At 40.4% G+C, this 15,947-nt stretch overlaps 1 protein-coding gene across 3 annotated transcripts in view; it reads left to right on the top strand.

Moving 5' to 3' along the window:
- LOC128666488 (transmembrane reductase CYB561D2) overlaps positions 1-14,841 on the top strand; it is a 44,609-nt gene extending 29,768 nt beyond the window's left edge. For all 3 annotated transcript variants that reach the window (XM_053721112.1, XM_053721113.1, XM_053721114.1), the window contains exon 4: positions 13,261-14,841. In XM_053721112.1, coding sequence (XP_053577087.1) covers positions 13,261-13,764 — 504 coding nt within the window. In that variant the 3' untranslated portion in view covers positions 13,765-14,841. The remainder of the gene's footprint in view (positions 1-13,260) is intronic.
- The last annotated feature ends 1,106 nt before the right edge of the window (positions 14,842-15,947 follow it).

The following is a 15,947-nucleotide window of genomic DNA, read 5'->3' as shown; positions in this document are numbered from 1 at the left end:
TAACCACCTGTCAATATAATTTACAAGTGACTTTCCATTGCTAAATGTTTTTTTTTTTCCTCCTTAGGTTTGATATATGCAAAGTCTTTTATTTTAAAGTGTATATGTGTCTACTCTCTATTCTACTCACTACCTTCTCGTTCTTTCTTTCTTTCTTTTTTCCCCCTTTTTTTTTTTTTTTCTCTCTTCTTCTTTCTCTTTTTCTTCTCTCTTCTCCCCAAGTCTTATCTCCTACTGGGGATAACTTTTCCTATCTACTATGGGGGCTCGGGAAACACCTGAGCTTTTAAGAACATATCTATACTCTCTTATTGTTAGTATGCTCTGTTTATCTGGAACGTGAGATGGCCGCATAATGGAGATGCACCACTGAATGCACCATTTTGTGGAGACCTCGCTTTCATATGCATTGTTCTCTCAGAAATGTCATTTACTTTCTAATCAACCTAATTTACAGATGGTGTATGCTGTGTTGTATATGCCACTTGTGCTTCATGGTGCCTCTTTCGGTGACATCTCCCCCCATCTATCTTGCAATGGGTTTGGGCACTGTTTACCGCCCGCAACACCGGGAGGTATCGTGCTCTCCAACTGGCATAATAGTTCTTTAGTATTTAATCGCCAGTGCTTGAAGATGCCGTACACTCACTGCAGTGTACAGATTATATGTTGTTCTTATCACAGCTGTTATTGTATTGTTGGGTACTATAAAAGTTTACTCGGTTGGCGGGGTGGATACACTCTGCCAACTGATGGCCAAATTTATCAATACTGTTGATATTTTCTTACATTGTACTACCTTTTATATGTTATATGGTTATGTGGAGCCGCATCTTGGCTGATATATTTTGTAATACCTGGGCCACCCTGTGCTGCATGCTTCCTCCACCATTAGCATACTATCAGGCCCATCTCCTGCTAGATGGGTTGATGAACTACCTGTGATTTTCGGGGTGTGGAGGTGGGGTGCTGAACAGGGGGCTGGTTTGCCCTTTCGATTTAGATTTTCACTGTTATGTCGATGTTTAACAATCACTACTATTGCATTAATAGATCTGGTCCGAAATTGATGTTATTTCTTCCCAGTCTCCCCCTCTTTTCTTCCTTTTTTTTTTTTTTTTTTTTTTTTTTTTTTCTCTCTCTTCCTTTTATCCCATCTTGACTCTCCCCTCTTATTTTCTACCCACTTTGTCAATCTTTCCCCCCTGGATCCGGAGCCTGTGTGTGTACTTATCCCTCCCTCCTCTCCTCCATTCACACTTTATTCTTTCTTTCTCCTGTCAAGCTCTCTCAATGATGTGGATTTAATAACTAAATTGCCAGCTGACACTGGCTACCACTCCCCCCACTTAAAGTACTCTGGAAACGTATTCTAGAGACTGCATACGCGGTTTACCTTGTTTATATACCGCACCTTGTACTCCTATTTGACTGTTTGTACGTTCTATCTTGGATATTGTTTGTACCAGTATTATTTTCTTTTATTTATGAGACTGTGTTGAGTTGTATTTATCCTAAGCACTCCTTTTTCCCCTTTTTTTTTTTTTTTTCTCCCCCCTTCCCTCCTTTGTCTTCCGCCCTATTTGTCCCTTCCCTAACTACCCATCACTGTCTAGTGCACCCTACCTCCTCTTTTTCCTGATAATCCACCCGACCCTAGTCCATAGCGAGAGGACGCACATTTGTAACTATGCCATACTGTTGTGTCACTCACAATGTGAGAGGACTCAACTCTCCGACTAAGCGCAGTCTCTGCCTTAGGTCTTTAGCCAAGTCTCGGGCCCACCTGGTTTTCCTCCAAGAGACCCATTGGGTAAAAGGTACAAAGACACCCATCCAGTCTAAATTGTATCCGATAGTTGAAACTGCCAGTTTCTCTCAGAAATCAAGAGGAACGGCTATCCTCATACATAAAGATGTCTCTTATGAGAAAGTTTTTGTTGACTCTGACCCTCAGGGACGATACTTGATTCTAGTCTGTAAACTGGACGGTACGCTGTATACGCTAGCCTCCTACTATGGACCTAATAAGCAACACATCCGGTTTCTACGCAAATTCCTCCAGAAATTGGAGACTCTGCGTCAGGGCCTTTTGCTTCTCGCCGGGGATTTCAATCTTATATGGGACCCCAATCTGGATAGACGATCGGACACCCCCCGTAAATTCCCTAAGCCAATGGCTGAACTATCGCACCAATTTCGGCATTTAATCTACCGCTTCAACCTATTTGACATCTGGCGTGCCCTTAATTCGACTGCTCGGGATTATACTTATTTCTCTCCAGTACATCGCTCGTATTCGCGGTTAGATTTTTTCTTTTGTGACCCGGGTCTTCTGGATGGTGTGACTCGTACTTGGATTCCTCAATGCTCATGGTCTGACCACGACCCTGTTTATATTAATTTACGATCCTCCATGGAACTTCAACGAGCGTCAACATGGCGCTTGCATCCCCACTTGTTCTCCAATCCTGGAACGGAGGCTTCCATTGCTGAAGACATTACCGAGTTTCTAGCTTTAAATGATAACGGTGAAGTTGACGACTTCACCTTATGGGCTGCACTGAAAGCATATATTCGAGGGTCGTTTATAAAAATAGCAGCAGCCGAGAAAAAACGCAAAGGAGAAACCCTTGCACAGCTTACTATGAGCCTCCGAAAGATTTCTGGGGAACATAAAATGAACCCCACAGATACGCTGTCCAAGCAACTAGTGGATCTTAAGGCCCGTATAGTACAGTTGGAGTCTGAGAGGACAGCCGTGAGACTTCTACGGCTTAAAGAAATATACTACCACAAAGGCAATAAAGCTGATAGATTATTGGCCAATAGGTTACGCCAGAAAACGGCGGCAGCACGTATCCCCATGCTGAAGCTAGATGGACGGTGTGTTATAAAACCCACAGATATTGGCAATGCTTTTGCGGATTACTATGCCGCCCTCTATAATCTAAAACAGGACGGCTCAGTTTGCCCTCCAACATCTGAGAATGTTGGGACGTTTCTAGCCTCGCTGAACCTCCCTTCGGCTCCCCAAGACTGCATTGACTCTTTGCAGAATCCCATTTCACTAATAGAGATTAAAAAAGCTATCAAATCTCTTAAGGCCTTTAAATCACCAGGACCAGACGGCTTCTCTGATCTATTTTATAAAAAGTTTCAAACCCAACTACTTCCCATTCTAGGGCGTTTTTTTACGCTAGCAAGCGAGCGGGGTACCTTCTCGGCCGAATTTTTACAGGCCACTATCATTACTCTCCCGAAACAGGGAAAGGACTTGACCCTTTGTGGCAGCTATAGGCCGATTTCACTGTTGAACCTGGACGTTAAGTTGTATGCTAAGATTTTAGCTTCGCGCCTCAATTCCTTACTACCAGTGCTGGTCAGACCAGATCAGGTGGGCTTTGTCTTACACCGGCAAGGCCCAGATAATACAAGATGTCTCCTGAATGTCTACCTTGAGGCTCATGGTTCCCACTTGCCCTGTGTCACCCTGTCGTTGGATGCTGAGAAGGCCTTCGACAGGGTGAACTGGAAATATATGTTTGCTGTGCTGCGGCGCTTTGGTCTCCCGGAGCCCTTCATCACGGCAATCGCGGCACTTTACTCTACCCCGTCGGCAGTAGTCAGGGGTCTGGGGTTTTGCTCCAGACCTTTTTTAATAACGAACGGCACGAGACAAGGATGTCCAATGTCCCCACTTATTTTTGCCCTCATGATGGAACCCTTAGCCGAGGCCATCCGGTCCTGCCCCTTAATCCAAGGGGTATGTATCCATCGAACGGAGCAGAAGACTGCTTTGTTTGCAGATGACCTAACAGTGCTTGTGTCGGATCCTATTGCTTCTCTTCCCCACCTATTTTCCCTACTGAATAAATTACCCTTAGTCAGTTACTACAAGCTAAATGTCCTCAAGACTGAGGCGTACGCTATTAACATTTCGGACGGGACTCTTAATGAGCTGAAACGCACTTATAAGTTCGTGTGGTCTACGACACACATCAAACATCTCGGGGTTTATCTCTCGCATAGTATTCCGAAGATGATAGAATTAAATTTTAATCCCTTATTGTCAACTATTGAAAAATCGACCGACACTTGGAATGTTCCGTCACTGTCATGGCTGGGTCGTATCGCGGCCTTCAAAATGAGCCTCCTACCAAAGCTTACCTACCTATTCCGCTCTCTACCCATCCCGATTCCTAGATCTACAATTTACAAATTTCAACAGCTATGTAACAAATTCATTTGGCGCAATAAGGTTCCGAGACTTGCTACTAATATTCTACAACAACCTCTTCTGGCTGGTGGGGTGGCTGCCCCCAATATCCTAAAATACCATGAGGCTGCCAGACTCTCTCATGTAACCCAATGGAAGCTGCCATTGGAGAGTCGATGGGCAGAGATTGAACAAGCATCCCTCCCAGCTGGGTTCACCCTACAGGATCTGGTGTGGATCCCCAGACACTCTAGGACGCCAGCCCTTTTGGCTAATCCTATTGTCAAATCGAATTTGCAGTTTTGGGATAAGGTTCGCAACCTTTCTGCCATAGCGCCGCATCCCTCGCCATCGCATTCCCTGAGAGGACTGCTATTGTCATTGCCAGACTCCCATCCCAACTTATGGCTCGCTTTGGGTTTGACTAGAATAGCAGATTTCTATGCAGGGGATAAGTTACTAACTTATCAGGACTTTCTCCGGAAGTTTAATCCGCCTCCTCGACTGCACTTTGAATTCTGGAGACTACGTAGCCTTCTCCTCTCGTGGGGCTTTGGTGCGGGCCCATTGAGGTCTAAAACCGCTTGGGAAGTTCGCTGGGACTCTGACATCTCCCGGTAAACTTTTGTCCATCTAGTATCTCACACTCATGAAGCCTCCAGTTTTCTATAAGTCTCCTCCAATACGGCGATGGGAATCTTCCCTGATGGTTTCAAACGAGCCACAACAATGGCGGATTGCAGTCCAATTAACCAAGAAAGCTATACACTGCATAACTCTGTACAAGTTATTTCTCAAGGTTATGCTACAATGGCATATGACTCCTATCCGTTTGTTTAAAATCTCGGCAGTCAATTCACCCAAATGTTGGAGGGGCTGTGAGGAGTTGGGAACGCCTCATCATATCTGGTGGTCTTGCCGTCAGATTCAGCCGCTTTGGCAAAAATCAATCCGATACTGCTCTTCAGGGAATATTCACTTACCTTTGTCCCCTAGTTCATGCCTGTTTCACATCTTGCCTAGGAAATTGACTCTACCTCAGAAATTATTCTGTATTTACCTATTTCTAGCTGTTAAATTAGCTGTAGCTCGTATGTGGCTGCAACGCATTGTCCCTTCTTGGGAGCAGGTGATGGATATACTGGATTTTGTTAAAAGAATGGAGTCCTATGTCTCCCATGTCCACGGGTCAGCAGACCTTCAGTCCAAAATTTGGGCACTTCGCCCAGAGTAATTCCTCCTACAGACACTTTGGGGACATTAGGTTCCTCGGGTTGGTTGTAGCCGATGCTACTTATATCCTCCTGCCCATTCCCCCTTTCCTTTCCCTTATCTGAACCCTTCCAATCTCCCCCGCTCATATCCCCTGTCGGTGTATACCTTGACACAGTTTCTATTTTTCTCTATATATAATCTGGTTAACACTTCTGATTGTCATATTCTATGTTTAAGCTATAGTTTTGGTATGAACATTTATGATGATGAAACCTCTATACACTACGGAGTTTGCTGATTTATACGGGTTATTAATAATATGGGTCTTTTTTCCACAACAAATGGACTTTAGCACTCTCCCATGGAGAGGTGGGAATAAGATCGTTGACCAACAGACACCGAATATAGACTCAAACATCCAGCATTCTCTCTCTTGTGTTCCTTATTTTATGTGACTATTTTATATATTACTATCTCTGGTTAATCCTGTTATTCCTGATTTATGTACTATTGATATGTATGTACATGCTTTTGATGCTCTTATGTTCATTCATCTTTCAAAATAATAAAAATTATTTATAAAAAAAAAAAAATCTTTCCCTTGTTTTGGGATCAAGATTATTCTGGATTCAGTAAAATATTTAGATGGGGATTTTCCTTCTAAAAAGGAGTTAAATACCTTGTTTAATAAGGGGATAATTTTGTCATTAATAATTTTATATAACTCTCCTGGAAGGTCATCCGGGCCTGGAGCCTTATTAAGCTTCAGTTTTTTTATGGCTATTTTAATCTCATCATCAGAGATTGAGGAAATCAACAAATCTAAATCTTTCTTTCCTATTTGGGGAAGTTTAATTTCCCCCCAGAAGAAATCTTTCTTTTGTTGGTCCACTACTTTCTCCCCATACAATTTTTAAAGTATTGATACAATTCACCATTAATATCTTGGGAGTGACTGAATAATTTATCCTTAACTTTAATGATTGTTATTAATTTGTTTGGCTTCTGATTATTCACCAATCTCGCTAAAGATTTCCCTATTTTATTGCCATAAAGCATAAATTTACTATTTCTCCTAAGCTCACTTTGGGTTTCTTTCGAGATACACCAGGTATCTCTTTGGCTTCTAGATACTTTTCCCAGTTTGTTTTACTATTATTCCTTAAGTAATTTTGGTATTTATTCACTATTTGATTGGTAAGTTGTATCCAATAATTTATTATTTTTCCTCTTCATTCTGACTACAAAGGCTAAAATTTCCCCTCGTATAACTGCCTTGAAGGCTTGCCAAATATTTTCTGTGTTCTCGACTGATTCATTATTTCTATTATAATAATCAACCCATTTGTTAACCAAAAATTCCCGAAACGTCAAATTGTTATATAAATAGCTAGGGACAAAGAATTTGTTATTCGGTGGATTGCCTGGCCTAATTGATAGTGACAGCAATATTGGGGCGTGGTCCGAGATAGTGATTGGGAGAATTTCTGACTTCAGGACTAAAGAGAATACATTCTTACTAATTAAAAACATGTCGATACGAGATAAAGATTTGTGTGCCTTAGAGAGACAGGTGAACTCTTTACTCTCAGGATGGGTGTTCCTCCAAATATCCAACAGCTCCAAGCTAAAACATCTTTAAACATTTTGGTATCCCTATTACCTAACAAATCCTTTTTTCCCATTTGTTTCCTATCCATAAGCCCAGAAGTAACCAAGTTCAAATCATCCCCTAATATAATATTTTTATCAAATTCCTTAACTTTAGATTGAATTGTCTCCCAAAAAGGCCCTTTCTTTTCGTTCGGACCATATTCATTACAGAGTACTAATCTTTTCTTGCCTATTTCCAATTCAAGTACAATAAACCTGCCCAGATGATCCACTTCACGCCTAAGAATTTGATATTGTAAATTTTTCCTAAACACTATGGCGAACCCTTTCTTCTGATGTGCCTCGGCAGCATAAACAGCCTCCCAAACCCAGCCCCATTTTAATTTTTGGCTTTCAATTTTGTCCAAACGTGTTTCCTGCAGTAGACCTATATCTATTTTAAAGGGACACTGTACCCAAAATGTTTCTTTCGTGATTCAGATTGAGCATGAAATTTTAAGCAACTTTCTAATTTACTCCTATTATCAAATTTTCTTCATTCTCTTGGTATCTTTATTTGAAATTCAAGAATGTAAGTTTAGATGCCGGCCCATTTTTGGTGAACAACCTGGGTTGTCCTTGCTGATTGGTGGATAAATTCATCTACCAATAAAAAAGTGCTGTCCAGAGTACTGAAACCAAAAAAAGCTTAGATGCCTTCTTTTTCAAATAATGATAGCAAGAGAACAAAGAAAAATTGATAATATGAGTAAATTAGAAAGTTGCTTAAAATTGTATGCTCTTTCTGAATTACAAAAGAAAAAATTTAGGGAACAGTGTCCCTTTAAGTTTATTTAAATGTTGTTGTAGAACCACCTTCCTCTTAATAGGGGAGGTAAACCCTCCCACATTCCACGAGCCTATCCTGTAAAACCCAGACATTATACTCAGCTACTTTTAATTACTAAAAGAGACAGAGAGAAGAGAAAAACAAAATATATATATTACTACCTACTTCCTCGAGACTGTCCAGTATTTAATCATATTTGAAACAGATTCTCCTAAACCAGTATATCTGGCTTAACCTTAATACTTGTATTCATCCCTTAAAAAATTATCTGCTTCCAGAGGATTGTCAAAAGTTTTAAACCCTTCCTTGGTTTCTATTCTTATTCTGGCTGGGTATAGGAGCTTCACTGAGCTCCCTTCCTGAATCAACCGCGAACATATTGGTGCAAATAATTTCCTCTTATTAAAGGAAAAGAAATCTTGAAATATTAAAAATGTCTTATTTTGATAAAACACATCTTTTTGAAGTCTATATGCCTGTACAATTTTAATCTTATCTTGGAAGTTCAAATATTTTATAAATATGGGTCTAGGTCTTGCCCTTGTCTCATCCTGGTTTCTAAGAGTACCGATCCTATATGCCCGCTCTACTGGGAAGGCTTGATTGACGTCTGAAATTGTTAGTAACAAAGGCAGCTGAACTGCTGAAAAATGTAGTAAATCTTTTTCTAAGAGTGCTTCTGAGATACCAATAACTCTTAAATTATTCCTCTTAGATCTGTTTTCAAGATCCTTAACCTTATCTTTTAAAAATGTAACTTGCTTACGAATACCTGCCAGCTCCCTATCCTTTTCAATATCTCTTTCCTCCAGATCCGAAATACGTTGTTCAGCTCGACCTACTCTGGCAGCAATTTGTTTTATTTCTTGTGAGATTGCATCTACGCTATTTTGTTGTGCATCAAGTTTGGGCATAAATAACTCAGAAATTTGTTTCAAAATTTCAGAGTTGCCTGTTAAATCTGCCCTGGGCTCCAGGGACGAGTCCTGGACAATTTCTGTATTACGTCTAGCCAATTTTTTCTCTTGCTTCCTTCTCCCTGCCATGGTTGAGGTTTTACTGTTAGAGGTGACTGAGAGAAATTTGTCCATAAGGGACGAGGGAGATGACATTTATTTCCCCTATCCGTTCCCCCTAAGTCCCTGCCTTCACCATCTATCCTTCATCTTCTAGGGTAACTTCTATATCCTTCTCTCCATTCCCCCCCCCAGTGCTAATTTGCAATTGACAAATACAAAATAATAGGGAGAGGGGAAACCTCTCATAGCAAACCGAAAAAAAAGAAAGAAAAACTTAACATATTTAAATTACTAATTACCCCCCCTGAACACTCTTATTTAAAAGTTATTTAAATTAACCCTTGCCCACATACTGGATATCATTGGGCCTTACAGATAAACCGAAAAAATAAAAAGGAGGTCCCCAAACAGTAGCAGGAACCTTAATCGAATTTGTAATAAGTCCAGAAAGTGATAAAGTCCCAGTATTTTCCACAGAACCAGGAGTCATGGAGGTGATCCCTTTATTCGGTTGGCTTGTTGAGTATTTAAAGATTGTTCTCCATAGTTCTTTTTTTTCCTTAGGTGCCAGCTTGGTCCATTATTCTAGAAGTAATAAAGAAAGCACCCCATGTGTGGATTGATAGCGAAATAGAAATAAATGACAAAAGTACAAACGGGGTACTCACATATTCCAGCTGCACTCAGTTGTGCCTATGGTTACAGGCTGGACCTTCAACAGCAGCCCAGCTCTCTGGATCCACAGGGGTAGCGTTGTTGATCCTCATACATGTATGAAGAGGGAGATAAGATACAAACATACATGCAAAACATGTGTGAATCTGTCAGACCAGGGATGTTATAGAAAGAAGCAAAGCTGATTGCAGAATATTTACAAAGATAGCAGCACTCCAGCGTGCCAAATGAGGCCGGCTGGGCCTTTCACAGCAGCCCAGCTCACTGTTTATACTTCAGGTGACCGTATTCTAATTTTGAGATAGTATCCCTTTAAGAAAATAGGAGGAAATACTATGTCCTTTTACTTCCCTCCTGTGTGCCGTAAAAGTCCCTTCTGCCAGCCTAATTATAAGTTTCTGTTACATGTTCCACACGATACTACCCTCTGAGAAAAATATATTTGACCATTTAGGAGCAGGTAGTCCCGAAAGCAAGCAGGACAAAGGAAAGGAAAACACAACGTATCCCTTGAGTTCCACAGCCCTTATATACTGGAGGGCTCAGTGACACTAGATGTTTAAGGTGTAACTTGGTGGTTCCTGTGCTACTACACTACCAGTGAGTATAACTCCCGGTAGTAACGCAAGACACGGGGGAGAGAAACAGCAAACAAAACAAAAAAAAAGTGAACCTTAACAGCCGTTATCTAGCAACGGTAAAAATAAGCTGTATCTTGCTTTCAAGAAAATAGCCTTACCTTCCGCTGTTTTCCCCCTCCTGTCTGCGCCTACCTAGGGAGTAAGCTAAGCCGCTTGTGAGTGGCAGGCAATGGAGCTTCCAGCCCGCCGGCTGTGGATCCAGACTGATGCTTCTAACTCCTAATGCCCGGATACCCAGTTCGGTCTCACCCCTTGGGAGATTCGCCTGCAGCAACGGCGTCTCACCGAGACCTTCCCTTGGCGCGAGTCTCAGGCTCCTACGTCAAGCATGCACGTCAGCGCACGGAACCGCCTCCTTTGCAAAAACTCTTAATCAGCTCCCATTGTTTTATAGACACTAAAACTAAACACTTATTTTGTCTATTTAAACAGCTAATGAAACTTTAAAAAATGCATCTACGTTATTCAGACTTATCTATCTAGCATTTATTTAGTATTTAATATTCCTGTAAAGTAGCTAGTTTTGCTCTTTAAAACCATCACCCGTTGTTACCAAAAATGTTAATTCAAATGGTTTGAGCTTGAGGAAGAGCCAACCACATCATATCTGTTTCTTTCTATACACAAAACATACTGACATTTTTATTTTATGTGGATGTTTCAATAAGCAAAACCAAGAACTTCTATTGCAAGAGTAACCATAAAGGAGACATTTCATTACTAAGCTGGTGGTTTAAAAGGGCAATTGAGAACAAATTAAAGGAAATAAATAATCCCTATAATTTACAGGATGATGTCTAATAATGAAAGTATTGCAAAGTTTGTTTAACCCCTTAAAGACCTCAGCACTTTTCCATTTTCTGTCCGTTTGGGACCAAGGCTATTTTTACATTTTTGCGGTGTTTGAGTTTAGCTGTAATTTTCCTCTTACTCATTTACTGTACCCACACATATTATATACCGTTTTTCTCGCCATTAAATGGACTTTCTAAGATACCATTATTTTCATCATATCTTATAATTTACTATAACATTTTTTTATAAAATATGAGGAAAAAATGGAAAATAACGCACTTTTTCTAACTTTGACCCCCAAAATCTGTTACACATCTACAACCACCAAAAAACACCCATGCTAAATAGTTTCTAAATTTTGTCCTGAGTTTAGAAATACCGAATGTTTACATGTTCTTTGCAAGTTATGGGGCAATAAATACAAGTAGCACTTTGCTATTTCCGAACCACTTTTTTTTTCAAAATTAGCGATAGTTACATTGTAACACTGATATCTGTCAGGAATCCCTGAATATTCCTTGACATGTATTTATATTCTTTTCTTTTTTTTTAGAAGACATCCCAAAGTATTGATCTAGGCCCATTTTGGTATATTTCATGCTACCATTTCACTGCCAAATGCGATCAAATATAAAAAATCGTTAACTTTTTCACAAACTTTAGGTTTCTCATGAAAATTATTTACAAACAACTTGTGCAATTATGGCATAAATGGTTGTAAATGCTTCTCTGGGATCCCCGTAGTTCAGAAATAGCAGACATTTATGGCTTTGGCATTGCTTTTTGTTAATTAGAAGGCCGCTAAATGCCACTGCGCACCACATGTGTATTATGCCCAGCAGTGAAGGGGTTAATTAGGGAGCATGTAGGGCGCTTGTAGGGTTGATTTTAGCTTTAGTGTACTGTAGTAAACAACCCCAAGTATTGATCTAGGCCCATTTTGGTATATTTCATGCCACCATTACACCACCAAATGCGATCAAATTAAAAAAAAAAAAACTTTACATTTTTCACAATTTTAGGTTTCTCACTGAAATTATTTACAAACAGCTTGTGCAATTATGGCACAAATAGTTGTAAATACTTCTCTGGGATCCCCTTTGTTCAGAAATAGCAGACATATATGGCTTTGGCGTTGCTTTTTGGTAATTCGAAGGCCGCTGCACACCACACGTGTATTATGTCTAGCAGTGAAGGGGTTAATTAGGTAGCTTATAGGGAGCTTGCAGGGTTAATTTTAGCTTTAGTGTAGAGATCAGCCTCCCACCTGACACATCACACCCCCTAATCCCTCCCAAACAGCTCTCTTCCCTCCCCCACCCCACAATTGTCCCCGCCATCTTAAGTACTGGAAGAAAGTCTGCCAGTACAAAAATAAGTTTGTTTTTTTTAAATAATAATTCTGCTGTGTAGGATCCCCCCCTTCTGCCTTATTGTGCGCCATATTGGGTACTGGCAGCTGTCTGCCAGTACCCAATTTGAAATCAAATATGGGTTTTTTTTGTTTTTTTTATTAAAAAAAACTATTTTCTGTAGTGTAGCTGCCTCCCCTGACTCCCACCAAGTCCCTCCTTACACTTGTTCTATGGTGTAGGGATACCACCCACCCGCCCATCCACCCCCGTGAAAGCACCCACACACGATCCTGCACCCCTCCGCCAGATGGCTGCCCATCCGCCTCCCTGGATCAGCGCCCACCCACCAACCAAAGCCATCGATGGACGATGCAGAGGGCCACAGAGTGGCTCTCTCTGCATCGGACTGCTAAAAACTGTAATTGCAGGATGCCTCAATATCAGGTAACAGGAAAGCGGATGGAAGCAATCAGGATCGCTTCCACCGACGTACAGGGTATGTCCTCGGTCATTAACTGTATATTTTTTGGAGGACGTACTCTGCACGTCGTCGGTCATTAAGGGGTTAATTTAACTATTTTATTTATCAATCTCAATTAGATGTGTTCATTTAAAGTAACAGTAAAGTGAAATTGGGTATGCGTGAGGTTCCACAGGAGTGCTTGTGCACAATGGTAAATGCGGACAGGGGCAAATTTGTTCCCCCCCCCGTTTGATAAATTGAGCCCTATGTGTGGCTCTCATTTCATCTGTCTACAATGACCAATCAGTTCAAAATAGTGACAAACCCCCTATAGTAATTCAGTACCCTCTAGTTTTGTGCAACAATGATTTTGTTAATGTTACATAGTCTGTTTCAATAACTGGCTGACTTGCATTTCTTTTTGTCCCCCCTCAGTTCCTGTTCCTAATGACAGAAGCCATCCTAATATTCTCTCCTGATTCGTCTCTTCTGCGCTCCTTCACTCGTAGAGCAAAAGGTCGTGCTCACTGGATTCTCCAGCTCTTATCAGTAATTTGTGCTGTGATAGGGTTGGTAATAATTTACTCCAATAAAGTCCTACATGAAAAGCCTCACTTCTCTACTTGGCATGGACTCATCGGTGCATTGACACTGTCGTGGGCTCTTCTGCAGAGCGTTGGTGGTCTGACTCTAATGTACCCCAAGTTAATACAGAGATGGAATCTAGCAACACGGAAACTGTATCATGCCACAGCTGGCTTGCTTGGCTACCTCTTAGGTTGTACCAGCCTCTTGCTCGGCATGTGCTCTGTCTGGTTCAGTGCCCATGTAACTGGCATCTCTTGGTACCTGTGCATCATGTGCCCAATTCTCACTGGTCTGGTCATCATGAATCAAGTGAGCAATGCATATTTGTACAGAAAAAGAAGTCAGTCCTGAGCTCATAAAACAGGACATGTTTTGGCATCAGGTGTTCCATGCGGATGTACATATATGGGGTAAAATGTAATGAACAATTGTAAAAATTCTTCCAAAGAAAATGAAACATTGATAATGTTGGTGCCTTTTACTGCTTTTAACCTCTTAAGGACATATGACGGAATTTTTCCGTCATAAAACAATTGAGCAAACTGAAAGCTGTGTCTTTAAAGGAGGTGTCTAATTCCAGAACAGTGTTGGTATAGTCCAAACGACTTACATTTTTGAAAGTGTATATACAGTATATGAAAGGAGTCTTCATACACATCATCATAAATGTTCCTGTTCAAAGCTGGAAATGTTTAGCGAACCATGCTTGTAAATCTTTCAATTCCTGATCCTCTAAATATTTCTAAAAGTATATTGTGCCACAGAGTGCCCATCCTTTATAGCTCTTCCACAAATTTAAGGTAAAAAAGATAAATATGCATATCATGTTCATTCTACTCAATAGATGATTTGCCAGCCATATTAGAGTATGTTGCATAATCAGCTATTGATGCTGTAAGACCGCTTACTTGAGTTTTGTCTACCTATAATCAGAATTTTAACTAAACTGACGTTCAGGCCCCAGCTGGTGTATAAAATAAGTGTTTTATAGAAAATAAAAGTCCTTCTTGAAGGAAAAAAAATCCAACACTGTACACCAGAGAAACCTGAAGAAAAAAAATGGGCAGATGAAAAGTAACAAGCTTGGAAATTTATAGGTTACAATGACTTCTATAACTGTTATGATGCAGATCGAAGAGCAATATTTATGTGTTGCTAATATTTTTGTGTCTGAAAGACAAAGCTAATACAACCGTTCAGATATGTACTTCCTACTACTGGATATCGAATAGGACAATTCTTACGGGTCAGTAGAAATAAAAGTACAGATGTCCGGATGCCTTACAAAAACACGGCCCTGTTCTGCTATTTTTTTTATTGCCTTCATTTAGATGAATGAAAAATGAGTACATGCTTTAAAACGTTTTTTCTTCCTGTTCAAATTCATTTTTGGAACACAGTAGTTTATCAATACAGTAACTCTGGTAATTTTTTTGTTTCTGTTTTTCTTTGCCATTGGTCAGCCTACATTTGTATTTGGTTTTAGAGAATTTGACGTACATTTTAGGTTCATCATGTACCACATCTTGTCATGTTGATGACTGTTAAACACATTTTCTGTCTTAAGCTTGAATGACTTTTATAAATTTAAAAAAATATATATTTCTCCAACATTGGTGTGTCCGGTCCACGGCGTCATCCATTACTTGTGGGATATTCTCCTCCCCTACAGGGAAAGGCAAGGAGAGCACACAGCAAGAGCTGTCCATATAGCTCCCCCTCTGGCTCCGCCCCCCAGTCATTCTCCTTGCCGCTCTGAACAAGTAGCATCTCCACGGGGATGGTGAGGAGTTTGTGGTGTTAGTTGTAGTTTTTTTATTTCTTCTATCAAGAGTTTGTTATTTTAAAATAGTGCTGGTATGTACTATTTACTCTGAAACAGAAAGAGATGAAGAGTTCTGTTTAAAAGAAGAGTATGATTTTAGCAGCAGTAACTAAAATCGATTGCTGTTCCCACACAGGACTGTTGAGATGAGAGAACTTCAGTTGGGGGGAACAGTTTGCAGACTTTTCTGCTCAAGGTATGACTAGCCATTTTCTAACAAGACTGTGTAATGCTGGAAGGCTGTCATTTTTCCCTCATGGGGATCGGTAAGCCATTTTCTTAGACTTAGAAAGAATAAAGGGCTTTTTATGGGCTATTAACTGGTGGACACTCTTAAGGGCTAAATCGATTGTTTATTTAAGTTTTTATTTAAAGTTTGAAGTGGATTTCACACTTTTATTATTTGGGGAACGTTTTTTATCGCCAGGCACTAGTTAAGACACCTTCCCAGTCAGGAAGGGCCTTTCACTGTATTAGGCAGAGCCTCATTTTCGCGCCATTATTGCGCAGTTTCTTTTAAGTACAGTGCATGCAGATGCATGTGAGAGGGTCTGGTGTCCACTGAAAACGTCCCTAGAAGGCTTGAAATACCCCCCTGGGATAGTTGAAGTCACAACAAAGGCTGTGGTTTCCACATTTTAAGGGTTAACAGCTTGGGGTGTAATACTTTGAATGCATTAAGACACCGTGGTGAAAATTTGGTAAAGAT

The sequence above is a fragment of the Bombina bombina genome, chromosome 7 (assembly GCF_027579735.1).
Source record: "Bombina bombina isolate aBomBom1 chromosome 7, aBomBom1.pri, whole genome shotgun sequence".
NCBI lineage: Eukaryota > Metazoa > Chordata > Amphibia > Anura > Bombinatoridae > Bombina > Bombina bombina.
The sequence above is the reverse complement of the archived record's forward strand: the minus strand, read 5'-3'. Positions and strand labels throughout refer to the sequence as shown.